General features: G+C 42.1%; 1 protein-coding gene across 3 annotated transcripts in view; it reads left to right on the top strand.

Moving 5' to 3' along the window:
- Positions 1-20,284, top strand: part of fam135b (family with sequence similarity 135 member B) — a 401,595-nt gene extending 381,311 nt beyond the window's left edge. For all 3 annotated transcript variants that reach the window (XM_080194586.1, XM_080194584.1, XM_080194585.1), the window contains 2 exons: positions 10,260-10,373; positions 18,789-20,284. In XM_080194586.1, the coding sequence (XP_080050712.1) occupies positions 10,260-10,373; positions 18,789-18,994 (320 nt within the window). In that variant the 3' untranslated portion in view covers positions 18,995-20,284. The remainder of the gene's footprint in view (positions 1-10,259; positions 10,374-18,788) is intronic.
- The last annotated feature ends 1,740 nt before the right edge of the window (positions 20,285-22,024 follow it).

Below are 22,024 nucleotides of genomic sequence, written 5' to 3'. Positions count from 1 at the left end.
ACTCTAACGAGTACATGGAGGAGAGAATGTCTAAGGTGCATGGGGTCCTTGATTATGCTGGCTGCTTTTCTGAGGCAGCGGGAAATGTCGACAGAGTCAGTGGATGGGAGGTTGGTTTGTGTGATGGAATGGGCTTTGTTCACGATCCTTTGTAATTTCTTGCAGCCTTAGGCAGAGCAGGAGCAATATCAAGCTGTGATGCAACAGGAAAGGATGTTTTCTATGGTGTACCTGTAGAAGTTGGTGAGAGTCATAGTAGATATGCCAAATTTTCTTTGTCTTCTCAGAAAGTAGAGCCATTGGTGGGCTTTCTTAACTATAATGTCGATGTGGAGGGACCAGGACAGGTTGTTGGCGATTTGAACACTGAGAAATTTGAAGCTCTTGACCATTTCCACTTCATCACCTTTGATGTAAACAGGGGCATGCCTTCCACTACGTTTCCTGAAGTTGATGATGATCTCCTTCATTTTGTTGACATCGAGGGAGAGATTATTGTCATCTCACCATTTCACCACATTCTTTATCTCTTTCCTGTATTCAATCTCATCGTTGTTTGAGATCCGACCCACGACAATGGTGACGTCAGCAAACTTTAAAATGGAGTTGGAGGGGATTTTGGCTACACTATCAAAAGTGCATAAGAAGTGCAGTAAGGGGCTGAGGACGCAGCCTGGCCAGATTCTGCCCTGCAGGCTGTCTGTTGGACAAGCCTGTTGCAAGGAATCATGCCTAACAGCCCATGTGTCACCTTTTGCTTACGCTATTTGACTTTCAGTGCAAGCCTTCTCCAGATTTAGTTTAAATGGATGGTGAACATATCTAAATTGAAGTGTGTGGTTGAACTTGGCCTAATCTGTATTGTTGCAAAACGAGTGTGACCAACTTTCAGCGGGAAGGGAATTAAGAGATACTTCAGATTTTGGTTGGTGGAAACATAGGGAGGGGGGTGGAGAGGTGGTTTGTTGGTGCTGGGAGACTGTCCTGAACATGGGAGTGGTAGGGATGCAGCAGGGGAGACTATGCAGAATGGGTGGATGTGCCATAGAAATTATACAGCACAGAAGGGGGCCAGTCAGCCCATCTTGTTCTTGCTGACCCAAAGGCACCCAGGTGCTTTTCTAATTTCATGATGTCCATAGTCCTGCAACTTATAGTACTGAAGGTGCAGATCCTGGTACTTTTTAAATGAGTTTTGGGTCTCTATCTCCTCCACCAACTTGGGCAATGAATTCCTGACACCCATCACCCTCTGCAGAGAAAAGTCTTTTTGCATGCCCCCTCTAATCCTTCTGCCACTTAACATGAATCTGTGTCCCCCTGGTTTTTGAACACTGCCAAGGGAATCATGTTCCTCTTGTCCACTCTATCTCTACCCCTCAAAATTTTTACCTCCCTCACTTACGTCACCCCTCAGCCTTCTCTCTTCAGAGAAAAACAATCCCAGCCCCTCCAGTCCCTCCTTGGAGTTACAATTTGTCAGCCTGGCAACATTCTAGTAAACCTTGTCTGCACTATCTCCAAAGCAATTACATCTTTCCTGCAATGTGGTGACCGCAACTGCACACAGTGCTGCAATTGTGACCTCACCAGTGTCTTGTACAGTTTCATCATTATATCCCTACTTTTGTATTCTATACCTCTGCCAATGAAGGAGAGCATTCCACATGCCTTCTTTATAACCTTACCTACAAATAGATTGTTTTTAATTCGTGGGGGTGAAATGTTAGGGGAGCAGGCAGGAAGATGGAGTTGAGAGGAGGTCAAGGTGAGATCAGCCATGATTGTAGCAAATATTGGAGCAGGCTCAAGGGGCTGAATTGTATTCATTTTATATTCCTGCTCCTAGTTCTTGTGTCCAAATCTTGTTGGGGAGGGGTGGAGAAGTGTTTTTTTTAACTTTTGTTATTTAAACCGCGGACGTGGGACGCTGTCTAGACCATGGAATCAGGCCACTTCACATGTGGGGAAATAAAAGATGTTCAGAGACTAGCAATAATTGACTCACCTACAGTCTTAAATTTGTTGTTTCAAAAATACTGAACAAATGGCAACTAAAAACTCAGAGCATAGAACAGTGGCCTCAGATAAGACATAGCCCCGTAAAGTCTGAGGTGGCTGCTCACCCTGTGTAAAATGATCCAGACATCCATTGCTTACAACTTGTAGGGCGGGATTTTACAGCCTCGCTCATCCTGAAACCGTGATATCCCATCCAAGGTCAACGAACCCATGATGAACCCGTCATCCACTCTGCTTCCCGTGGCAGGTGAGGCAGTAAAATTTCCACCGTAGCGTTCAATGGTTTAATTGATCTGTATTTGATTATGTTGCTCTGTTCAGTGATCACTGTGCTTAATTGCTTAAGCCTGCTGATGGAGCTAGAAAGCTTAATACAAAAGGTTCCAGAATGTGGGCTAAGAGCGTGAGTGTAGAAATCCTGGAATTGCTGAGGTATTTTAACCCACTGTAAATAAGCCTATTGTAGATTTGAGGTAAATTAGATATATAAAACATATAACTGATAAATACACAACACAACTAACACCCGCAAAATTGTATTACCGTAGTAGTTGAAACAGCCAAAAGAAATACATTGGCATTTTTTCCCCTCCTGCATCTCTTTATGGTGCTTCTGCCTTCATATTACACACAACTGTGAGACATCATCAGGTGTTGTCAGACTTTTTACTGTGTAGACATCATCAGTACAGTTCTCCTTCAAGGAAATAAAGGAATAGATAGGAAGTACAGTTGTTGGAGCACATACCAAAAGACAGAGTAGAGAATGATTTTGTGAGAGCATTAATGTTTTCATTACACGCTAATGCCAGGCAAGTTCTTGTAGAATTCCTGTCACAAGTAGATTTCTCCTCAGTATGTACAAGTGGAGTAACAGCATCTCACATTATGGCTGGAATTCAATGCTGGCATGGCAGGAATCTCCATTTCTGCTGCTGGCTCATCTCCGCTAGCAGTTTCCTGACAGCGTGGGATGGAATCAGTGGGAAATCCAACTGACAGCAGCAGGACCAGAGGATTCCACCACTGGCACACAGCACAGAGCCTCCCGCCACGAGAAACACGCGGCCGCAGGGCCACAGAACCCACCCTATATATCACCTTTAACATAAGTGAAAATCACAGGCATCATTTATAGAGTAAAATATGACAGCAAGCCCCTTAGAAGGTCAGGCAGGTAACGACCATAACCTTGGCTTGGCTGTATTTTAAGGAGCCTCTTAAAGGTGAACAGGAAGCTGGCTAGGAAAAGAGGTTTAGGGAAAGAATTTCAGACTTAGAGCTGGGACAGATGAAGCAATTAAAACTGGGAATGCACTGGAGGCCAGAATTAAAAGAGCAGATAGGGAGTTGGTTCAAGACAAGATATTGGCAGCAGAGTTATGCATAAGTTCAAGTATATGGAGGATAGACTTTAGCAGGCCAAGCCAGAAAAGCACTGGCATAGTCAAATGTATAGGTAATAAAAGCATGGATGAGTGTTTCAACAGCAGATGAGCAGAGACGGGATGGAGTCGGACAATAATACAGTCCAGTGTGAATTTTCAAATATATATTAGCCATATCAAGGTGTACCTCAGCGCCATCTCCCTCTTCCACTCTGTCGAAATTATCTGCTTATCCAACATCCAGTCTTAGGTGAGCAGAAAACTCTTCTAATTAAGTATTGGGAATGTTGTCTTTGGTTCCCACTACAAGCTCCGTGAGCCAGCTGCTGACTCCAACTCTCTACCTAACAGCTGTCTGAGACTGCACTAGATGGTTTGCAACAATGGTTTGATCTTCCAACCACATACGTGCGCCAACACTAGGACCTATTCCGTCCAGTGGAACAATACCATATTCCTTTGTTGTCTCTGGGTTTGACCATTCCAGTACAGTCCTTGCTGGCCTTCCACCATCTGTAAATTTGAGGTCATTCAAAATTTTGTTGTGCACACTTTAACTCACAGTAAGCCCCATTTGCCCATCAGCCCTGTGCTAAGTGATACATATTGGGTCCCAAAGCAGAAATGCCTCAATTTTTAAAAAATTTCATCCTTGTTTTCTAATCCCCATCACCTCATCACTTCCTATCACAGCCCTCTGGGATCATAGAATCATACAGTGCGGAAGGAGGCCATTCGGCCCATCAAGCTTGCAGTGGCCACAATCCTGCTATGGTCCTATCCCTATAACCCCAAGCATTTACCCAGCTAATCCCCCTAACACTAAGGGGCAATTTTAGCATGGCCAATCCACTAACCCACACAATTTTGAACTGTGGGAGGAAACTAGAGCAGCCAGATGAAACCCACACAGACACAGGGAGAATGTGCAAATTCCACACAGACAGTGACCCAGGCCAGGAATTGAACCCAGGTCCCTGGCGCTGTGATGCAGCAGTGCTAACCACTGTGCCACCATGCCGGGATATGTGCTGTCCTCTAATTCTAACCTCTTGAACAGTCCTAATTGTGAGTTAGAGGTTATGCATTCAGTTGCCAAGGTCCTAACCTCTGATATCCCCTCCCTTATTCTTTCTATCTCTCTAGCTCTCTTCCATCCTTTGAGACCCCACTTAAAGCCTCTTCTCATTGACTTTAATATTACATGACTTCATAATCAAACTTTACGTTACCTCAATGTACCTGGTAAGCTCTGATGTACCATAGGATATTATGTGAAAGGTGCTGTTTAAATACAAGTCATTTTGTTGATGCTGTGGAGTACAATTGCCTTGGTGATGGAGTGAACAGTTGCAGTGGGAAATTTACATTGAGTTCAAATATGACACCAAGATCGTAAATGGTCTGGTTCAGCCTGGGACATTTTTCAGCAAGAAGCACAATGACAACGGTTAGAAACATAAAGCTGGAGGAAATGTCTGCCCCTCCAGCATTAGAACATTCCTAAGAGTAATCCTGAGCAAAATATTGTTTGGCAGTCTAGTCTCTGATACAAAGCTTGCAAAATAAAATTGCTGGCCAAATTGCTATCAGGAACATAAGTCAACATGAAAAATGTGCAATATTTATGTGATTTGAAGAGTTTGATGTCATTGGCAGCTGTGTTTATTAACGAGCATATGTACAAATATTAAGTGGGTTCTTATAAAGTAGAAACATCTGTCAGAAATGCTGAAACAGATGTTCCTGCAAGCCATCGTGCCTCTGTAAATATTGCGCTGAAGATTTTATTAACTGCTCTTCGGCAAGAAATAATGCAAGCTGCAAACCAAACTCAGTGCTGCTGATGACAAAGTCAGAAAGTTCCATTCCCAAGTATGTAATGTGAAATCATCTGAAGTTCTGTTATGACTCCGAGGGCAGCCTTCTGAGAGTCTATGATGCACGCATAGTGTGGGCGAGCATGCAATCTCAATTGTCTCCGAGCGCCTGGCAATTTGAGCTCAGCGCCTGTTTATTGATTTGCTCTCTGCGAGATGAATGAGGATTTTTAAAATAAAATTTACAAGTGTTCATCATAATCAAAGTGAAAGTTCAGGTATACCAACAATAAACGCTGTGAAAGGCTTCCAATTATCCCAGAACATTGCCACTGCTCTCAGAAATTTCTCAAAGAACACTGTCTGCAGTGATTTACTCTGAAGAGCAGAGGTTGTTATGACAGCAGATCCAGCACCCATTTTATACGCTGCAAGGTTCCCTGACCAATAATGGGGTGAACTACCTATTTTACTGTTGACTGAAGCAAGAAACTTGGCCACGTTCTCAGCACTGCCAGCTCTACAACAATTGGCTGAAAGTGGGCGTTAGCGAATCATGGTGGTGGCTGGAATCTTATCACCGTTCATGGCAGTGGAATTTTCCCATCCCTGGCCAACACATTCTCTGACCTCGCTGCAGCGTGGCGTGGACTGCCAGTAAGATCGCGCCCAATGCTTTTCTCTGATTGGGAGTTGCACCTCCAAAGTGGACAGGTCAGAGAGCGAAAAAAAGAAACCAAGTGGGATCATTTTTAATTTTAAAAAAAGACATATGATTTAGGAGAGTTTTAATAAGGGTTGTGAATTATAAGTTAGATGAAAGTCAAGTCGAGAAAAAGGTGAACAAGATGGGTTAACAATTTTTATCAGTTCTTCAGTGCCAAAGGCCTTATGATGAGAAATTAAATGATAGCTTGAGTCGCATAGTTGAAAGTATTTATTGATTGGCTTGTTAGAGGTTTACAGCATGGAAACAGACCCTTCAGCCCAACTTGTCCATGCCACTAAGCTAGTCCCAATTGCCCATGTTTGGTCCATAAACCTCTACAGCCTTCTTACCCATTGTAACTGTCTAAACTATTTTTAAAAGACAAAATTGTACCTGCCGCTACTACTATTTTTGTCAGTTTGTTCCAGACACTCACCACCCTCTTGTTCTTTTTGACTAAGTTCTTTCTGCAAATCAGTAAACCTTAAAGCTGGGAAGCGTGTTGATTTAGGTTGAGAACATGATTAGTTTCAGTCTTTTTTTATTGGTACCTTTTGTTACTTGAATTCTAATCAAAAAAGCCTATTCAAATAACATCCAATCATGGTCCCCACTTGGGGGACAAAGCAAATCCAAGCTGACAAGACTTTGCATCCTGTCTTGGGCTCGATCAAACAAGATCCAAGCTGAAGGGATGAGGCATTGCACCCCCTTCCAAGCTTGATCTAACGCTTCATCTTAGCCAAAAGGCAGAGACTGCTTTGATAAATTGCATCAGGTAAAGCTGTGATTTAACCTCATTTGTTTTCCTGATCCTTTACTCTACCCTAGCTTAGGCAAACGATCGCAGGCACCAGCACACTTGATGCCATCAAAGTCAAGCAGCCTTTTGGTGATCACTGTCAAAGCTAGAATCATGGAATCATACAGTGCAGAAGAGGCCCTTCAGCCCATTGAGTCCGCACCAACACATTAGGAACACCTGAACTTCCATCTAATCCCATCTACCAGTATTTGACCCATAGCTCTGAACGTTATTGTTAGCGCGAGTGGGCGAAACGACCACTATGGACTCAGGGTGAAGTTCAATAACAGCACAGCTTTATTTTCTTTTTACGTCAACGGAGAAACAAAGTCAGGACATACAATCAGACTGTCCCGAAAATGCTCGAAAGACTCCCCCACAACGGGCTGTAGTTATACCTGAACTTCGCGTTTCAAATGCTAATCCTTTATTTACAGTATTTGATTTCAGCCATCCTGTTTCGATGTTTTCGAGTGTTGGAGCAATTGTTTTAAGTGTGTGTTAATCGTTTTTGTCTGGTTGGTTATCAATGGTCTAGAATCTCTGGGGTTTGAACCATAGGTTTGTTATTGATCTCAAGAGTTTTGAGGGGCCAGGGATGCTCCCTTAACTGTGTTAATTTTAGGTGTCTCCATGGGTTGTTTGACTGGTTTAGAAGTGCTGATTTTGATGGGGTGGAGATGTGTTCTTTAATTTAGTTCCTGTAGGTGCCATCCTGTCCAATTTCCCTTATGTGCTAGCCCTCATTTGCATTCTAAAAGCATGCTCTTGCCTACTGATCAGTGTCTGTTACTTTGTGATTTTAGTGGAAGGCTCTGAGGATAACTTTAGTTTGCTTCCATTTTGTGTGCCCAATTTCATAAAATTTGTTGTCTGATAACATTATGATGTGCCAAGCGCTCATCCAGGTACTCGTTAAAATATGTGAGGCAACCCTCCTCTACCACCCTCTCAGGCAGTGCATTCCAGATCGTCACCACCCTCTGGGTAAAAAGAAAATTCATCACATTCCCCCCTAAACCTCCTGCCCTTTACCTTGAACCTATGTGCCCTTGGGACTGACCCTTCAACAAACCTGGCTCCCTAACCACCCTGGTCCATGCCCCTCATAATCTTGTACACCTCAGTCTTCTGAAAACAACCCACGCCTTCCCAGCCTCTCTTCATAACTTAAATGTTATAGCCCAGGCAGTATCCTGGTGAATCTCCTCTGCTCCCCCTCCAGTACAATCACATCGTCCCTATAATGTGGCGACCAGAACTGTACACAGTGTTCCAGCTGTGGCCTCACCAGCTGTGGCTCACACACAAAGAATGGACTTGTGCACAAGACACCTGAAGGCTGCTGGTATTTCATTTATTACTTTTTAACCAATAGTGCTGGTGTCAGTGTTAGTATTGAAGATGAAAATACATTTCTAAAAAAAGCTTCGCTCAGGGAGCTCGGAACATTGATAGATCCATGATGTTTAAAAGTAATTGTTTGTTTATCCCCGGGACTGAGTTTGAGCATTAAATGTTAGTAACGTTCAGAAGTTCTGAGATCGATTAAGTACTTTCCTTTATTTCAGTAGACTGCCATGGTCCTAAGTGAAATTCATTTTGGGTAGTTTCGACTCAATTTCAGTATCTTCAAGCCCACAACAAAAGAGCCACATTATTACGCATTGAATGGCACTAAATCTCGAAGAGGTCTTTGTTGAGATCATAAACGTGTTTGATGTGGAAAGTAGAAGTGTTGCACTAGAGCGGTGAAATGTGAACTGCAAGGATTAGCGCACAACACAGGAGCAGAGCAGAGGGGAAGCTGGCTGTACTGTGCAAGGCCTAGGGATACTTGCTGCTGCACAGGCTGCTTAACAAGCTGGAAAGTGTCCCCAGCACCAATTTTAGTCCATTCAAAGAGCACAAAGGCAAATTGTGAAAAATAAATAAAATCTATCTGTATGGAAGATGCACATTGTTCAAAGCAATGTGGAGCTAAATATCACATTCAGTAGAAAGTTACAGCTTCGAACTGATCTGTGAAAGAAAGAGGCCACAATTCAATCAGCCATGTAATGTGACAAATGCAAGGTTGACAAATAGAAACATTTGTTATATTACACATCTCATGACATATGTTCCATTTACAATGCTTGTAGAGGCTTTTTTTTTAAGTAATGCGTTTTGCTTTTTATGGACTAGTCAAAATTGTGCCTTCATTCCATTGGAAAGATGATTGCTTTTTTCTTTCTAAATGTTCCTCTCTTTTCCTGAAAGCTCTGTCATGACTGGAACAATTCCAGAGATAGCAGCAGCCCAGAGATACCTCAGCCAAAGTGGTCTACTTTACTTAGACAATGATTGTCTGAGGATGGGGGAAATAATGCAGGCATTATCCAGCCTGATTCTCCTCATCCAACATCCTGTGCATTTGCTGCCCAGTGGGTGTCATTAGATGATGATCAGTTCAGGGATACTGAGCCTAATCATAAAGTTGCAAACCTTTTATTCTTTATTTTCTTTCATAGGGATATGAATATTGCTGACAAGGCCAGCATTTGTTGCCCATCCCAAATTGCTCTTGCGAAGTTGCTGAGTTGCCTTATTGAATGACTGCAGTCCAGCTACAGAACTGTTAGGAAGACAGTTCCAGTATTTTGAGTCAGTGGCAACAAAGCAACAGCAATATGTTGTCAGGATGGTGTGCGACTTGGAGGGAAACTTGCAAGATGTGGTCTTCCCATGTGCGTGCTGCCCTTGGCCTCCTGGATGGTAGAGGCCGCAGGTTTGAAAGGTTCTGTGGAACCTTTCAGACCTGTAGTGAGTTGCTACGGTACATCTTGTATATAGTGCACGCAGCTCCCATGTGTATCAGTGGTGAAGAGAGTGAATATTTACAGAATACAGCTCAAGCGGGGTATTTTGTGCTGGATTGTGACGAGCTTCTTGTGTGTCCTTATCCAAACAACCCTGCAAAAGAAATGATTAAACTTGAGATGTTTCGGTCTGTAAGGTTTAATATCAAGTGAGAATTTGGACATTTTTTTTGAGTATCACAAATATCTATTGAAATCAGAAGGGGAAATTGTAGCCATCCGTTGTAATGGGTTAGATGGAATTTAGTATTTGCATGTACATTATGATGGAGAACCAGCGGAAAAAACTGGACTTGGTTATTCTTGTACACACCATGTTTTTCAAAAATCAAATAAATGAGCATAAGCACACAGTTTTCAGATTCCACTCTGTTAGGTTAACAGTTCCAGCTGAGTCGCTTTGAAGGACCTGATCTACATTAGTGCTTCGTTCATCCCAGTGGATGGGTGGAGGGTGTGGCTGAAGAAATTGTGTCTCTGGATGCCATTAGCCTCTTGTCGCTTTGATGGAGGTATGAGAATCTGTCACCACCTTCCCTCTCAGGAGCAGGGGACTCAGAGAAGAATGGGAAGAAACAGAAACTTAAAATAATCGGAAGATCAGAAGTTTTATTTGGATCTCATTTCTAATTGCAGTCTGTTATTTTGATTTAGGTCTGCAGTACTTCAAGAATATCGTGCTGGTGGCATCAACGCAGGATCGATATGTTCCTTTTCATTCTGCCCGGATTGAAATGTGCAAGACAGCACTGAAAGATAGACAGACTGGTAAATGTTGTCTTCATGGCTTATTTCGTTATTTTCTTTCGTCAAGTGCCTAAAGATAACACTGTACCTTTTTAAACAGCAAGAAACCTACATGAAGGGTCAGGACTTATATTTCAGGGCAGCAAAGGCATTGCAAAGATTAAGAAAGAATTAATAATTAGACTTGGGTCTAGATTACAGGAGTAAGAGATGACCGATTGAGAGAGGGAAGATCACTGAGTGTAGATCATAGTCACCTCTTACCCAATGCCAACCCTATTACCACCTTCGATAATAGGCAAGGATCATTTTCATCCATTTCTTCCTTAATTTCACTAAAGCTCTAAGCAGCATGACACCATTTTGTCTTGAAATCATTGCCAGGACATCAAAGCTTTGTGTCTCATGATACTAATTATCCCCCTTTCTTCCACAATGCATTGTGTTTCAAACAACATGTTTGACATTAGATAATCTAGTTGATCTTACCTTCTTTATTATTCGGTTCCATAAGACATAGGAATAGAATTTAGCCATTCAGCCCATCAAGTCTGCTCCAACATTCAATCACGGCTGATACGTTTCTCAATTCCATTCTCCCTCCTTTTCCTCATAACTTCAGATCTTCTTACCAATCAAGAACCTGTCTCTTTCTTAAATATACCTCAATGACCTGGCCTCCACAGCCTTCTGTTGCAATGAATTCCACAGATTCACCACCCTCTGGCTGAAGAAATTCCTCCTCATCTCTGTTCTAAAGGGTTGTCCCTTCATTCTGAGGCAGTGACCTCAGATCCTAGTCTCTCCTACTAATGGTAACATTTTCCCGCAACCACTCTATCCAGGCCTTTCAGTATTCTGTAAGTTGCAATGAAATTCCAACCCCCCCACCCCCCCATCCTTCTAAACTCCATCGAGTTACAGTCTTACAGTCCTTCTATATCAAGCTTTTCATTCCTGGGATCAAGTTTGCTGATTTCCTCTACTCTATACTTTGGCCCATGGTTTCTCGGTAAGTGATAACTGTTGGCTGGGAAGGGAAACTGAATGAGAAGAATCCACATCCAACACATTCCCGTGGGAAACAGCAGAGCCAATCTGCGATAAAGCAGCTCAGCCAAACAACCACTTCAGGAAAATTAAACTGGACATTTCACAAATGTTAAATGGTAAAAATATATTCAGGAACTTGAACTCCAAACAAAAGAGATATTAATCAACATTGTGAGAATGACGGCTTAAAGATCTGACAAGAGAGTGTTTGTAATCTGGATGTTGGCTGACCCCGCACTGAATCAAGAGCAGTAATGCAACATCACCTTCATCTGGATTAGAATCATAAAATCCCTACAGTGCAGCAGGAGGCAATTCAGTCCATCGAGTCTGCACAGATAACAGTCCCACCCAGGTTCTATCCCCAAAACCCGACATATCTAGCCTAATAATCCCCCTGCCACTAAGGGGCGATTTAGTATGGCCAATTCACCTAACCTGTACATCTTTGGAGTGTGGGAGGTAATCGGAGCACCCGGAAGATTGGGCAGTGAGTCGTCAGAGGACATGTTCGCTGTCCCAAGTGAAGACACAGGCAGGTTTCCAAAGTTCCTATTGAGGAACTGCAGCTGCTGTTGCAGGAAAGGAAACTAAGGAGCCTCCATCTTGAGGTACCTTGTCAGCACTTTTAACATGCTTAGAAGGAAAATGACCACCACTGCAGCTAGATAAATATGTGGCTGCAGGGGGACCCCCCCCAAAGTGATCCTGGAGCACTCTCCCTCTCTGGCACCCCTCCCCTCCTCCATCGCACCCCACCCTCACAGCCCTGTTCTACCACTGGGAGAGAGCCTCCATTCAACTAATAGGCTCCAGGGGTCCCATAGGCCAAAATCCTGTTCATTAACAAGTGATAAGCTGTGGAATAGCTTTCCAAAGAATAAGTTAGTATCAATTCACTCAAATGCAATTTTGCCTTCTTTCAGAAAAGTCACTACCTGAATAGGCAGCGCAGTGACACAGGAATGGCACAGTAGTTTGCACTGCTGCTTCACAGCGCCAGGGACCCAGGTTCAATTATGACCTTGGTCACTGTCCCTGTGGAGTTAGCACGTTCTCCCTGTGTCTGTGTGATCCTCCAGGTGCTCTGGCTTCCTCCCACAGTCCAAAGATGTACGGGTTAGATCGATTGGCCATGCTAAATTGACCCTAGTGTCGGGAATAGCAGGGTAAATGTGTCGGGTTATGGGAGTAGGGCCTGGGTGGGACTGTTGTCAGTGCAGCTTGATGGGCTGAATGGCCTCCTTCTATACTGTAGAGATACTATGATTCTATTCTACGAATAATTTTGAAGCATGCTGCAGCATGTTCTGAATGAGCATGAGATTTTGGGCCTTCTGTCGCCAAAGCTCATTATCATTGAAGTTTTACTTACGTTGTGTCTGAGTCTGTTGTAGACTAATTGGTAATAATTAAATACTATGATCAGTCACAGAATCATAGAAGAATCATAGAATCATTTAGTGCTGAAGACCAGTCCATTAATGCATCAAGCAAAATATCAGCACAGTAGAAGATGAACTAGATGAAACTTTGTAGTTCTTTGGTTACCATTTCCTTTTTTCTGATGCTCCTTTGCTTTCCCAGCCTTTGTAAACTTGATCTTGTTAATTGATTTTGATCATTTTGGAATATTACATTTTCAAAACATGAAGTGACAGAGTGATAGAGGTTTACAGCATGGAAACAGGCTTTTCGGCCTAACTTATCCATGCCATCCTTTTTTTTAAACCCTGAAGCTAGTCCCAGTTGCTCATATATGGCCCATATCTCTCTATACCCATTTTACCCATGTAACTAAATGCTTTTTAAAAGACAAAATTGTATCAGCCTCTACTACTACCTCTGGCAGCTTGTTCCAGATACACTGTACTCTCTGTGTGAAAAAATTGCCCCTCTGGACACTTTTGTGTCTCTCCTCTCTCACCTTAAACCTATGCCTGTTAGTTTTTGACTCCCCTATCTTTGGGAAAAGATATTGACTATCTAGCTGATCTATGCCCCTCATTATTTTATAGACCTCTATAAGATCACCCCTCAACCTTCTACTTCCAAAGAAAAAAGTCCCAGTCTATCCAGTCTCTATAACTCAAATCATCATGTCCTGGTAGCTTCCTAGTAAATTTTTTCTGCACTCTTTCTAGTTTGATAATATCCTTTCTATGATAGGATCACCAGAACTGTGCACAGTATTCTACGTGTGGCCGTACCAATATCTTGTACAACTTCAACAAGACGTCCCAACTCCTGTATCCAATGTTCTGACCCAGGGAACCAAGCATGCTGAATGCCTTCTTCATCACTCTGTCCACCTGTGACTCCACTTTCAAAGAACTATGAACATGTATCCCTGGATCACTTTGTTTTGTAACTCTCCACAACTTCTTACCATTAACTGAGTAAGTCCTGCCCTGGTTCAATCTACCAAAATGCATCACCTCACATTGATCTAAATGAAACTCCATCTGCCATTCGTCAGCCCATTGGCCCAATTGATCAAGATCCCATTGAAACTGGAGATAACTCTCTTCCTTGACCACTATGCCACCAATCTTGATGTCATCTGCAAACTTGCTAACCATGCCTCCTATATTCTCAACCAAATCATGAATATAAATGACAAATAACAGTGGACCCAGCACTGATCCCTGAAGCACACCACTGGTCACAGGCCCTCAGTTTGAAAAACAACTCTCTACAACCACCCTCTGGCTTCTGTCATCAAGCCTGGATCCCATGAGATTTAACCTTATGCAACAACCTACCCTGCGGTACCTTGTCAAAGGCCTTGCTAAAGTCCATGTAGGCAACATCAACTGCCCATATGTACCTTCTTGGTTCCTCCTTCAAAAAATTCAAACAAATTTGTGAGGCATGATTTTCCACTCACAAAGCCATGCTGACTGTCCCTACTCAGATCTTGCGTCTCTAAAGCCTGTAGATCCTGTCTCTCAAAATACCTTCCAACAGCCTACCCACCACAGATGTGAAGCTCTTTGGTCTGTAGTTCCCAGGCTTTTCCCTGCAGCCCTTTTTATTAAAGGCACAACATTTGCCACCATCTAATCTTCAGGCACCTCACCCGTGACTATCAATGATTCAAATATCTCCGCTAGGGGACCACAATTTCCTCCCTAGCCTCCCACAATGTCCTGGGATATACTTCATCAGGTCCCGAGGATTTATCTACCTTGATGCACTTTTAGACTTGCAGCACATCCTTCTCTGTAATATGTACACTCCCCAAGTTCCCTACCATCCATGGTTTTCTCAACAGTAAATACTGGTGAGAAATATTCATTTAGGATCTCACCCATCTCTTGTGGATCTACACATAAATGACCTTGTTGATCCTTAAGAGACCCTACTCTCTCCTTTGTCACTCTTTTGCCCTTTATGTATTTGTAGAAGCTTGTAGCACATGTAAAGGCAATTACCACCATCTGTACTTTAGTGCCACATTCTTGGGTGAGTGAATTGATTTTGGCACTTAATGGTGGTCGTCACAAAAAAGCAGAAGAAAACATGTTACAAACGATGTGTTGTTGCTCCACCAACATAAAGCACACAGGTGGTGGCTGTGACTTCCACATACAGTGAACTCCTTGTAACAGACCTTGCACCATGGGGGTATGGTGGTTAAGTACCGCCCACTGAGAAGATGGAAGATTAATGAAGCAGTGCTTATTTTTTGTTTGCACAGCTCCTTCCTCAAGGTTGGCATGTCCAAAGAAATTAAGTAGCAAACAGAAGGGTGGAGGAGTCCAAACTGGAATGGTTGCAGGCTGCCAGAAATGAATCTGCAGCAATCAAGGGCCAATATGCTAGCAAATTGCTCCTCTTGTGCTGATAAATTGGAAGTTGTACTACCAGGCACTGTGGGCGGGATTTTCACAGCCAAAAGTGGTGGGTTGGCGTCGTGACAAATGTTCCATTTTTTTGAAATCTGAAGCTTGCCTTCTTCCACGGTGAACAAAGGCAGGAAAGAGCACAGCCTATTCAGTCCCACGAGATGGGTTGGCAACTGAAATATTTTAATGAGGTCTTTTAATGCGTAACTGAGTTTACCACCCCTCAGGAAGCTGAGGGGAAATGAAAAGCGCTTTAGGAAGAGCTCAAGTACATTTACAGCACTGTTTGTGGGCCAGGAAGGTGCAAAATGATTCTCCATGGCTTCTTGACCTCTCCTCTTCCCCTGCCACACAAACCAAACAAAACCTCTTGGAATTGGAGACTTCCAGTAACCCCCGTCACTACCTCCCAGCATTCAAGAGGCTCTGTTTCAGTGGGGGAGAAATTTCCAAGCTTATCAAGAATCTAGTCACCTCTGTCTTAAAAACGTTCAAAGACTCTACTTCCACCACCATTTCAGGAAGAGAGATCCAAAACTCACAACCCTCTGAGAGAAAGAAATTCACCACATCACCATTTTAAATGGGTAACTCCTGTATTTTTAAACAGTGAGGCCTAATTCTTAGATTTTCCCACAAGAGGAAATATCTTCTCCACATCCATCCTGTCAAGACCCCCTCAGGATCTTAAATGTTTCAATCAAGTTACTCTTCTGTAATCCAGCATAAAGCATAGCCTGTCCAATTTTCCTCAGAAGGGAATCTGCTAGTTCCAGGTATTCGTGCAACTCTTCTCTGAGCTGCTTCCAATACATTTACATCCTTTCTTAAATATGCTGATCAATGCTGCACACGGTACTCCTATTGTAGTCTTACCCGTACTCTAAATGAAGCATCCGACTTTTGTGTTCAATTCTCCTTGTAATAAGTGGGAACATTCTATGAGCTTTTCTAACTACTTGCTGTCCCTAGTATTTTATGATTCATACACCAGGACACCCAGATCTCTCTGCACCCCAGAGCTCTGCAATCTCTCACCATTTAGATAATATGCTTCTCTTTGAGTCTTCTTGTTAAAATGAACAATTTCACATTTTCCCATATTATACTCCATTTGCCAGAACGTTGCCCAGTCCCTTTGCCTATCTTTTTTTTGTAGCTCCATTATGTCCTGTGCACAACTTACTTTCCTACCTTTCTTTGTCATCTGCAAATTTGGCAACCATGCCTTCATCCAAATCATTTATATAAATCTTAAACAGTTGAGGTACCAGCACTGAACCCAGTGGTGTACCAATCATTAATTCTTGCTAACCTGAAGGAGACACATTTATGGCTACTCATTGCTTTGTGTTAGCCAGCCAATCTTTTATCCATACTAATATGCTACCATCTATACCATGAGCTTTCACCTTTCACAATAACCTTCAATGTGCCACTTTATCAAATGTCTTCTGGAAATCTAAATCCAGTCCATAGAAAGCATTCTTTAAGGTTGTATCACAGCTTGGTATGGTTCCTGCTCTGCCCAAGATTGCTAGGAACTACAAAAAGTCGTAAATGTAGCCCAATCCATCACGCAAACCAACCTCCCATCTATTGACTCTGTGTATACTTTACGCTGCTCCGGCAAAGCAGCCAGCATAATTAAGGACCCCGCGCACCCCAGACACTCTCTCTTCCACCTTCTTCCTTCGGGAAAAAGACACAAAAGTCTGAAGCCACGTACCAACCGACTCAAAAACAGCCTCTTCCCTGCTGCTATCAGATTTTTGAATGGACTTACCTTGCATTAAGCTGATCTTTTTCTATGCTCTAGCTATGACTGTAACAGAACATTCTGCACTCTCTCATTTCCTTCTCTATGAATGGTATGCTTTGAATAGTGCGCACAAAACAATGCTTTTCACTGTGTGTTAATACATGTGACAATAATAAATCAAATCAAATCAAAATCAACCGTCAGTTTCCTTTTATCCACTTTCACAAAGCCACGTTGACTTTATTTGATCACCTTGAACTTATCCAAATGCCCTGCTGTAATCTATTTAATAATGCCTTCTCACATTTTCCTGTGAGAGATGTCAAACAAGCTGGCCTGTAGTTTTCCACTTTCTGTCTCCCTGTCTTTTTGAGTAATTTGCTATTTTCCAATCTTAATCCAAAATTAAAACCAAACTATCTACTATGTGACTAGCCGCTTCTCTTAATGGAATACAGGATGAAGTCCATTAGGCGTGGGCACTTGTCAGTCCACAGCTCCAACAACTTACTCAGTATCAGTTCTCTGGAAATATTAATTTTCCTGAGTTTCTCCCTCCCTTCCATTTCCTGATTCATCAATGCATTCAGGAATTTATTTATATCCTACATTGTGAAATCTGATTCAAAATACTTGTTCAATCCAATATTTTGTTTTCCGTTATCAGTATTTCAGACTTACTTTCTATCGGACCAACACTCACTTTGTTTCCTTGTTTCTTTTTTAAATACTTAAAGAAACTGTTTTTATACTTCAGGCTAGCTTTCTCCAATATTTTCTTCCCTATTAATCTTTTAGACATCCTTTGCTTTCCTTTACATGCTGTTCAATCTTCTGACCTTCCAACTATCTTTACATGATTGTATGTTTTTTTCTTTAGTTTGATACTATCTCTAACTTTTTGAGCTAACCACAATAGTGGTTTAATTTTCCACCCTCCCTCCCCCCACACCCACCCAATTCCAGCAGTGTGCTTTGTGGCAGCATAGGTCTTTGGGATCTTCCGGTCCCACCACTGTCAATGGGGTTTCCCGTTGTTTGCACCATCTGCCACTAGGGAACCCACGGGCAAAGGCTCACCGTCAGCAAGAACGGCTTGAAAATCCCACCTAGTATGTTTGTCTCATGGATTTTTCTTTTACTTTTTGGACTGTATCCATTTGATACACTCTGAAATCTCCACTTAGATGTTTGCCAATGCATTCCTGTTGACCTCTCCTTAGCATTATTTTCCAACTCACTTCAGCCAGCTCTGATTCCATGATCGGGCAGCACTTTCTGATCAAACCCAAGTGCACTATTGGCGACATTTATGACCAAGATCAGTCAAGCTTATAATATGGCTTATTTAGGCTTGTCAGAAGTGACAGACTTGTTAGGAGTGACATACATTTATATGAAAGAACCTGTTCTCTGCAAACAAAAGGACTATGTTCAAGCTTTGCACCTTCTTTGAGTTACCCAAAGGCTTGGGAACCTATAGCTCCCTGTTACTTTCCCCATGTCGTGCCTCAGTTAATCAGAATCCACCTGCCAATAAATCAGCATCTTATCCTGTTTTTTTTTCTTATCTTGTCGTGATTGTTTGAAATTTCTCATTCTTGTGTTTGTCCTGATGAGTGCAAGGTGAAAAACTTCAGCAACATATCTCTTTTTAGCAAAATTCAAGTTATGTACCACCAAATAAGCATAGAAATTGGAATTGTTCACTTCTGTTGTGAATATTACTTGCTTCTTTTTCTAATGTTTCGTTGTTTTCCCCCGGGACAGGTTGTGTCTACACCGAAATGATCAACAATCTTCTTCAGCCAGTGACAGAGACCGAGGACTGTACTCTGCTCCGCTACGATATTTTCCACGCACTGCCAAACACTGCCAATGCGCTGATTGGAAGGGCAGCTCACATTGCCGTCCTTGATTCTGAACTGTTCCTGGAAAAGTTCCTGCTGGTGGCGGGATTAAACTACTTCAAGTAGCACACCCGGTTTCCACTCCTCGCTCAGAGCACCCCAAAGTGTTCCAACATTGCCAGGTGTTTTCTTGTAGGAAAGCACTGACTGAGTCGGTATTGATTCTTTATTACGAATATCCATATATTAACCCATGTGATCGATATGATTGTATTGTAAATAGTACTAAAAATAATTTACATTTCAGATTAAATCTATCTAAAAAAAAATACTTTTCCTGCCTTAAAATACACAAGAGAAATTAAGCAAAGGCTTTCTATGAAAAAACAATTGAGTAGGCAATTCTGATTTATCTTTTTATTTATTGTTTAACTGTCACATGTCTCTCTCTCCACCTGAATGGATGTTGGTTGCGCCCCTCTGGAATGAACATGGCACTGCACTGGTGTCTCAGGTGAAACTCACAACTTTGGGTAAAACCAAAATGAAATCTGTGTCCTCTGATAATGCATGCCCGCAATTGGTGCCAGTTTAAGCCCGTGTACCTCCACAGCAGCACTTCGATAAGAACCACCTCATGCAGTGAAGAGACATGCGAAGTGATGGCTTTTGCAGAATAATCACTAGGGGAGCAGGCTTATTGTAGGGTTTGGGTGACATCAAGTAGTGAGCAAACATTACCTGAAGTCCCTTAACAAGTTTGGAAAATGAATCACATCTGTGCATTGCCATTTCTTATATATTAGTACAAAAGTGACAATTAGGATTTTTGGATTAATTTTATTCATGTCCTGAAAGATACAGACACTCATGTAGCCTAGCTTATCCATGTTGAGTATCCATGATTAAATCAAGCTTTAAGTATTTATGTGCTTAGGGATCGGGATGTGTCAGGGATCTCTGTACTGGGAATGGGATACAATTTCAGTGTGGCCACCAGTGTGAAGTACTCTGAGCAAAGTTCTAACATGGCTTAGAAACAGAATGAACCCAAGGCCATAGTTTTGGGGGATGGAGAGAAAGGAATCTAAGTTGGATGTATATTTGAAAGGGAAACATTTTCAGGGGATGAAAAAAGAGCAGGAGAATGGGAGTGATTGGTAGTGATTCAGAGAGCTGGCATAAGCATGATGGGCTCATTGTATCTGTCCATGGTTGTCTAAAGATGAAGATAAGCAGGTGATGTTGTGGGTTGGGGAGAAGTTGTGTACTTGATAGAATTAACATACATGGACTTTATTTCTAACTGTGATCTATGCTGTAGCTCCACTGGAAGTGCTTGGAGGTAAATATTCACTTTGAAAGGTTCAATAAGATGGTTTTGTATTGCAAATATCCATTACTTTCCATGAAACTAAAATTGGGGCAAGTTATGAAATGAGCTTAAAACTTGTTATCACCCATTTTCCACAATCACATAAAATCAAGATTAACTGCTTGACTCTGAGATTGTTGAACCAAATTAGTGATTCCATTTCCAAAGCATTGATGTGCAAAAACTAATTACCACAAAAAAAAGTTGAAATCATTCAATCAGATCCACAAAGAATTAGAGGAGAGGAAAAATATTGACTTTGCTTGTTTAAATCCTCTTTGACACTCCCAGCTGAACACACACTTCCTCTCTTGTTCCCCCTCCTGCACATGCATATACATGACCCCACTATTTACAAATGGAAGGTGTACGACTATATTCAGGCTGCAGTTAAAGTGGGTACTGGAGATCTGTTTTCCAGATCAGGGAACCCAGAAGGACATACTTCCGGCATTTTGGCAAGACCAGTTTACTATTTTAGAGATCTGTCTCCAAGCAACAGCTGCCAGATTGTAAGGATGGATGTTTGGTAGGTGTGTTGGCTGCTGGTCGGGAGTTTGGGGAGGTGTGGGGGTGGCATAAGGAGACAATTGCACATGTATTGATCTTTGCAGGACAACAACATTGCTGCTCACAAATGGAGTTCCAATTGAAACTATTTTATTCTGGTTTGCTTGTATACGCAGATACACAATGCCCACAAGAGAGTGCAATTATACTCTTTCCTCCTGAATGAAAAAGTTACAAGGAGTTCAAATTCCATACAATTTCTGTTCCTTTTGTGTTTTTCATTTATTTACAAATACAACTTAACCCTGATTTCCTATTCCAAAAGGATACTTCCTTTCTTGACTCAAAGTTTTAAAACTTGGGGAACCTTGGATTTGGGACCTTGCCCCATTTTGTTCTGAGCCTGTTATTTGTCCAACAAATACTGTATTTTGTCTTCAATTTAGTTTTTGACTTCATTAGGTACGTCAGCCTGACTCTGACTCAGATTTGAACTAGGTTCAAGCACAGCCTGTATTGGAATAGCTATTGGAACTCACATCCCAACCATTCAATTCACAGAATCACAAAATTATTACCACGCACAAGGAAGACATTTGGCCCATTGTGCCTGCACCGACTCTTCAAATGAGCATTATGACTTAGTGCCATCCTCCTGCTTTTTTCCTGTCACCCTGCACATTGTTTCATTGGAACATTGGAGTTAGGAGCGGGAGTAGGTAATTCAGCCCTCTATTCTGCCATTTAACATGATCATGGCTGATCTCATCCTGGCCTCAATTCCACTTTCTTGCCTGCTCCTGTTTTTCATCAGAACCATAACTGTATTTTTGTTGATTGATTCTGTTTCCACTGCACTGGGCCAATGAGTTCCACAGATTCACAACCCTCTGAGCTAAGTAGTTTTTCCTCATCTCAGTTTTGAACATGCCTCCTCTCACTCCATTTCCATTCAGATAATAATTAAACACCCTCTTGAATGCCTCAATTGAACCTACACATTTGATTCTTCCCACCTTCTTTCTCCTTCATGAACTACTGAAAGTATAACATAGTCTGAAGTGCAAACCTAACCTTTCTGCTACCAAAACACTTTGATAAAATATGTGTGAGACCCAGATATGTTCATGACTCTTCCAGGTAGCCCCTTAGGATGTTATTCATTTGCTCTAACCTACTAGTTCAGCTTCAGATATCTTCCCTTCACTCTATTCCTATCATGAAACACCTTCTAAAATCAATCATTTTCTCTCTGTCTCTTCAAGCTCTCT

This window comes from Carcharhinus amblyrhynchos, chromosome 8 (assembly GCF_965287045.1).
Source record: "Carcharhinus amblyrhynchos chromosome 8, sCarAmb.v2.hapA, whole genome shotgun sequence".
Classification (NCBI taxonomy): domain Eukaryota; kingdom Metazoa; phylum Chordata; class Chondrichthyes; order Carcharhiniformes; family Carcharhinidae; genus Carcharhinus; species Carcharhinus amblyrhynchos.
The sequence above is the reverse complement of the archived record's forward strand: the minus strand, read 5'-3'. Positions and strand labels throughout refer to the sequence as shown.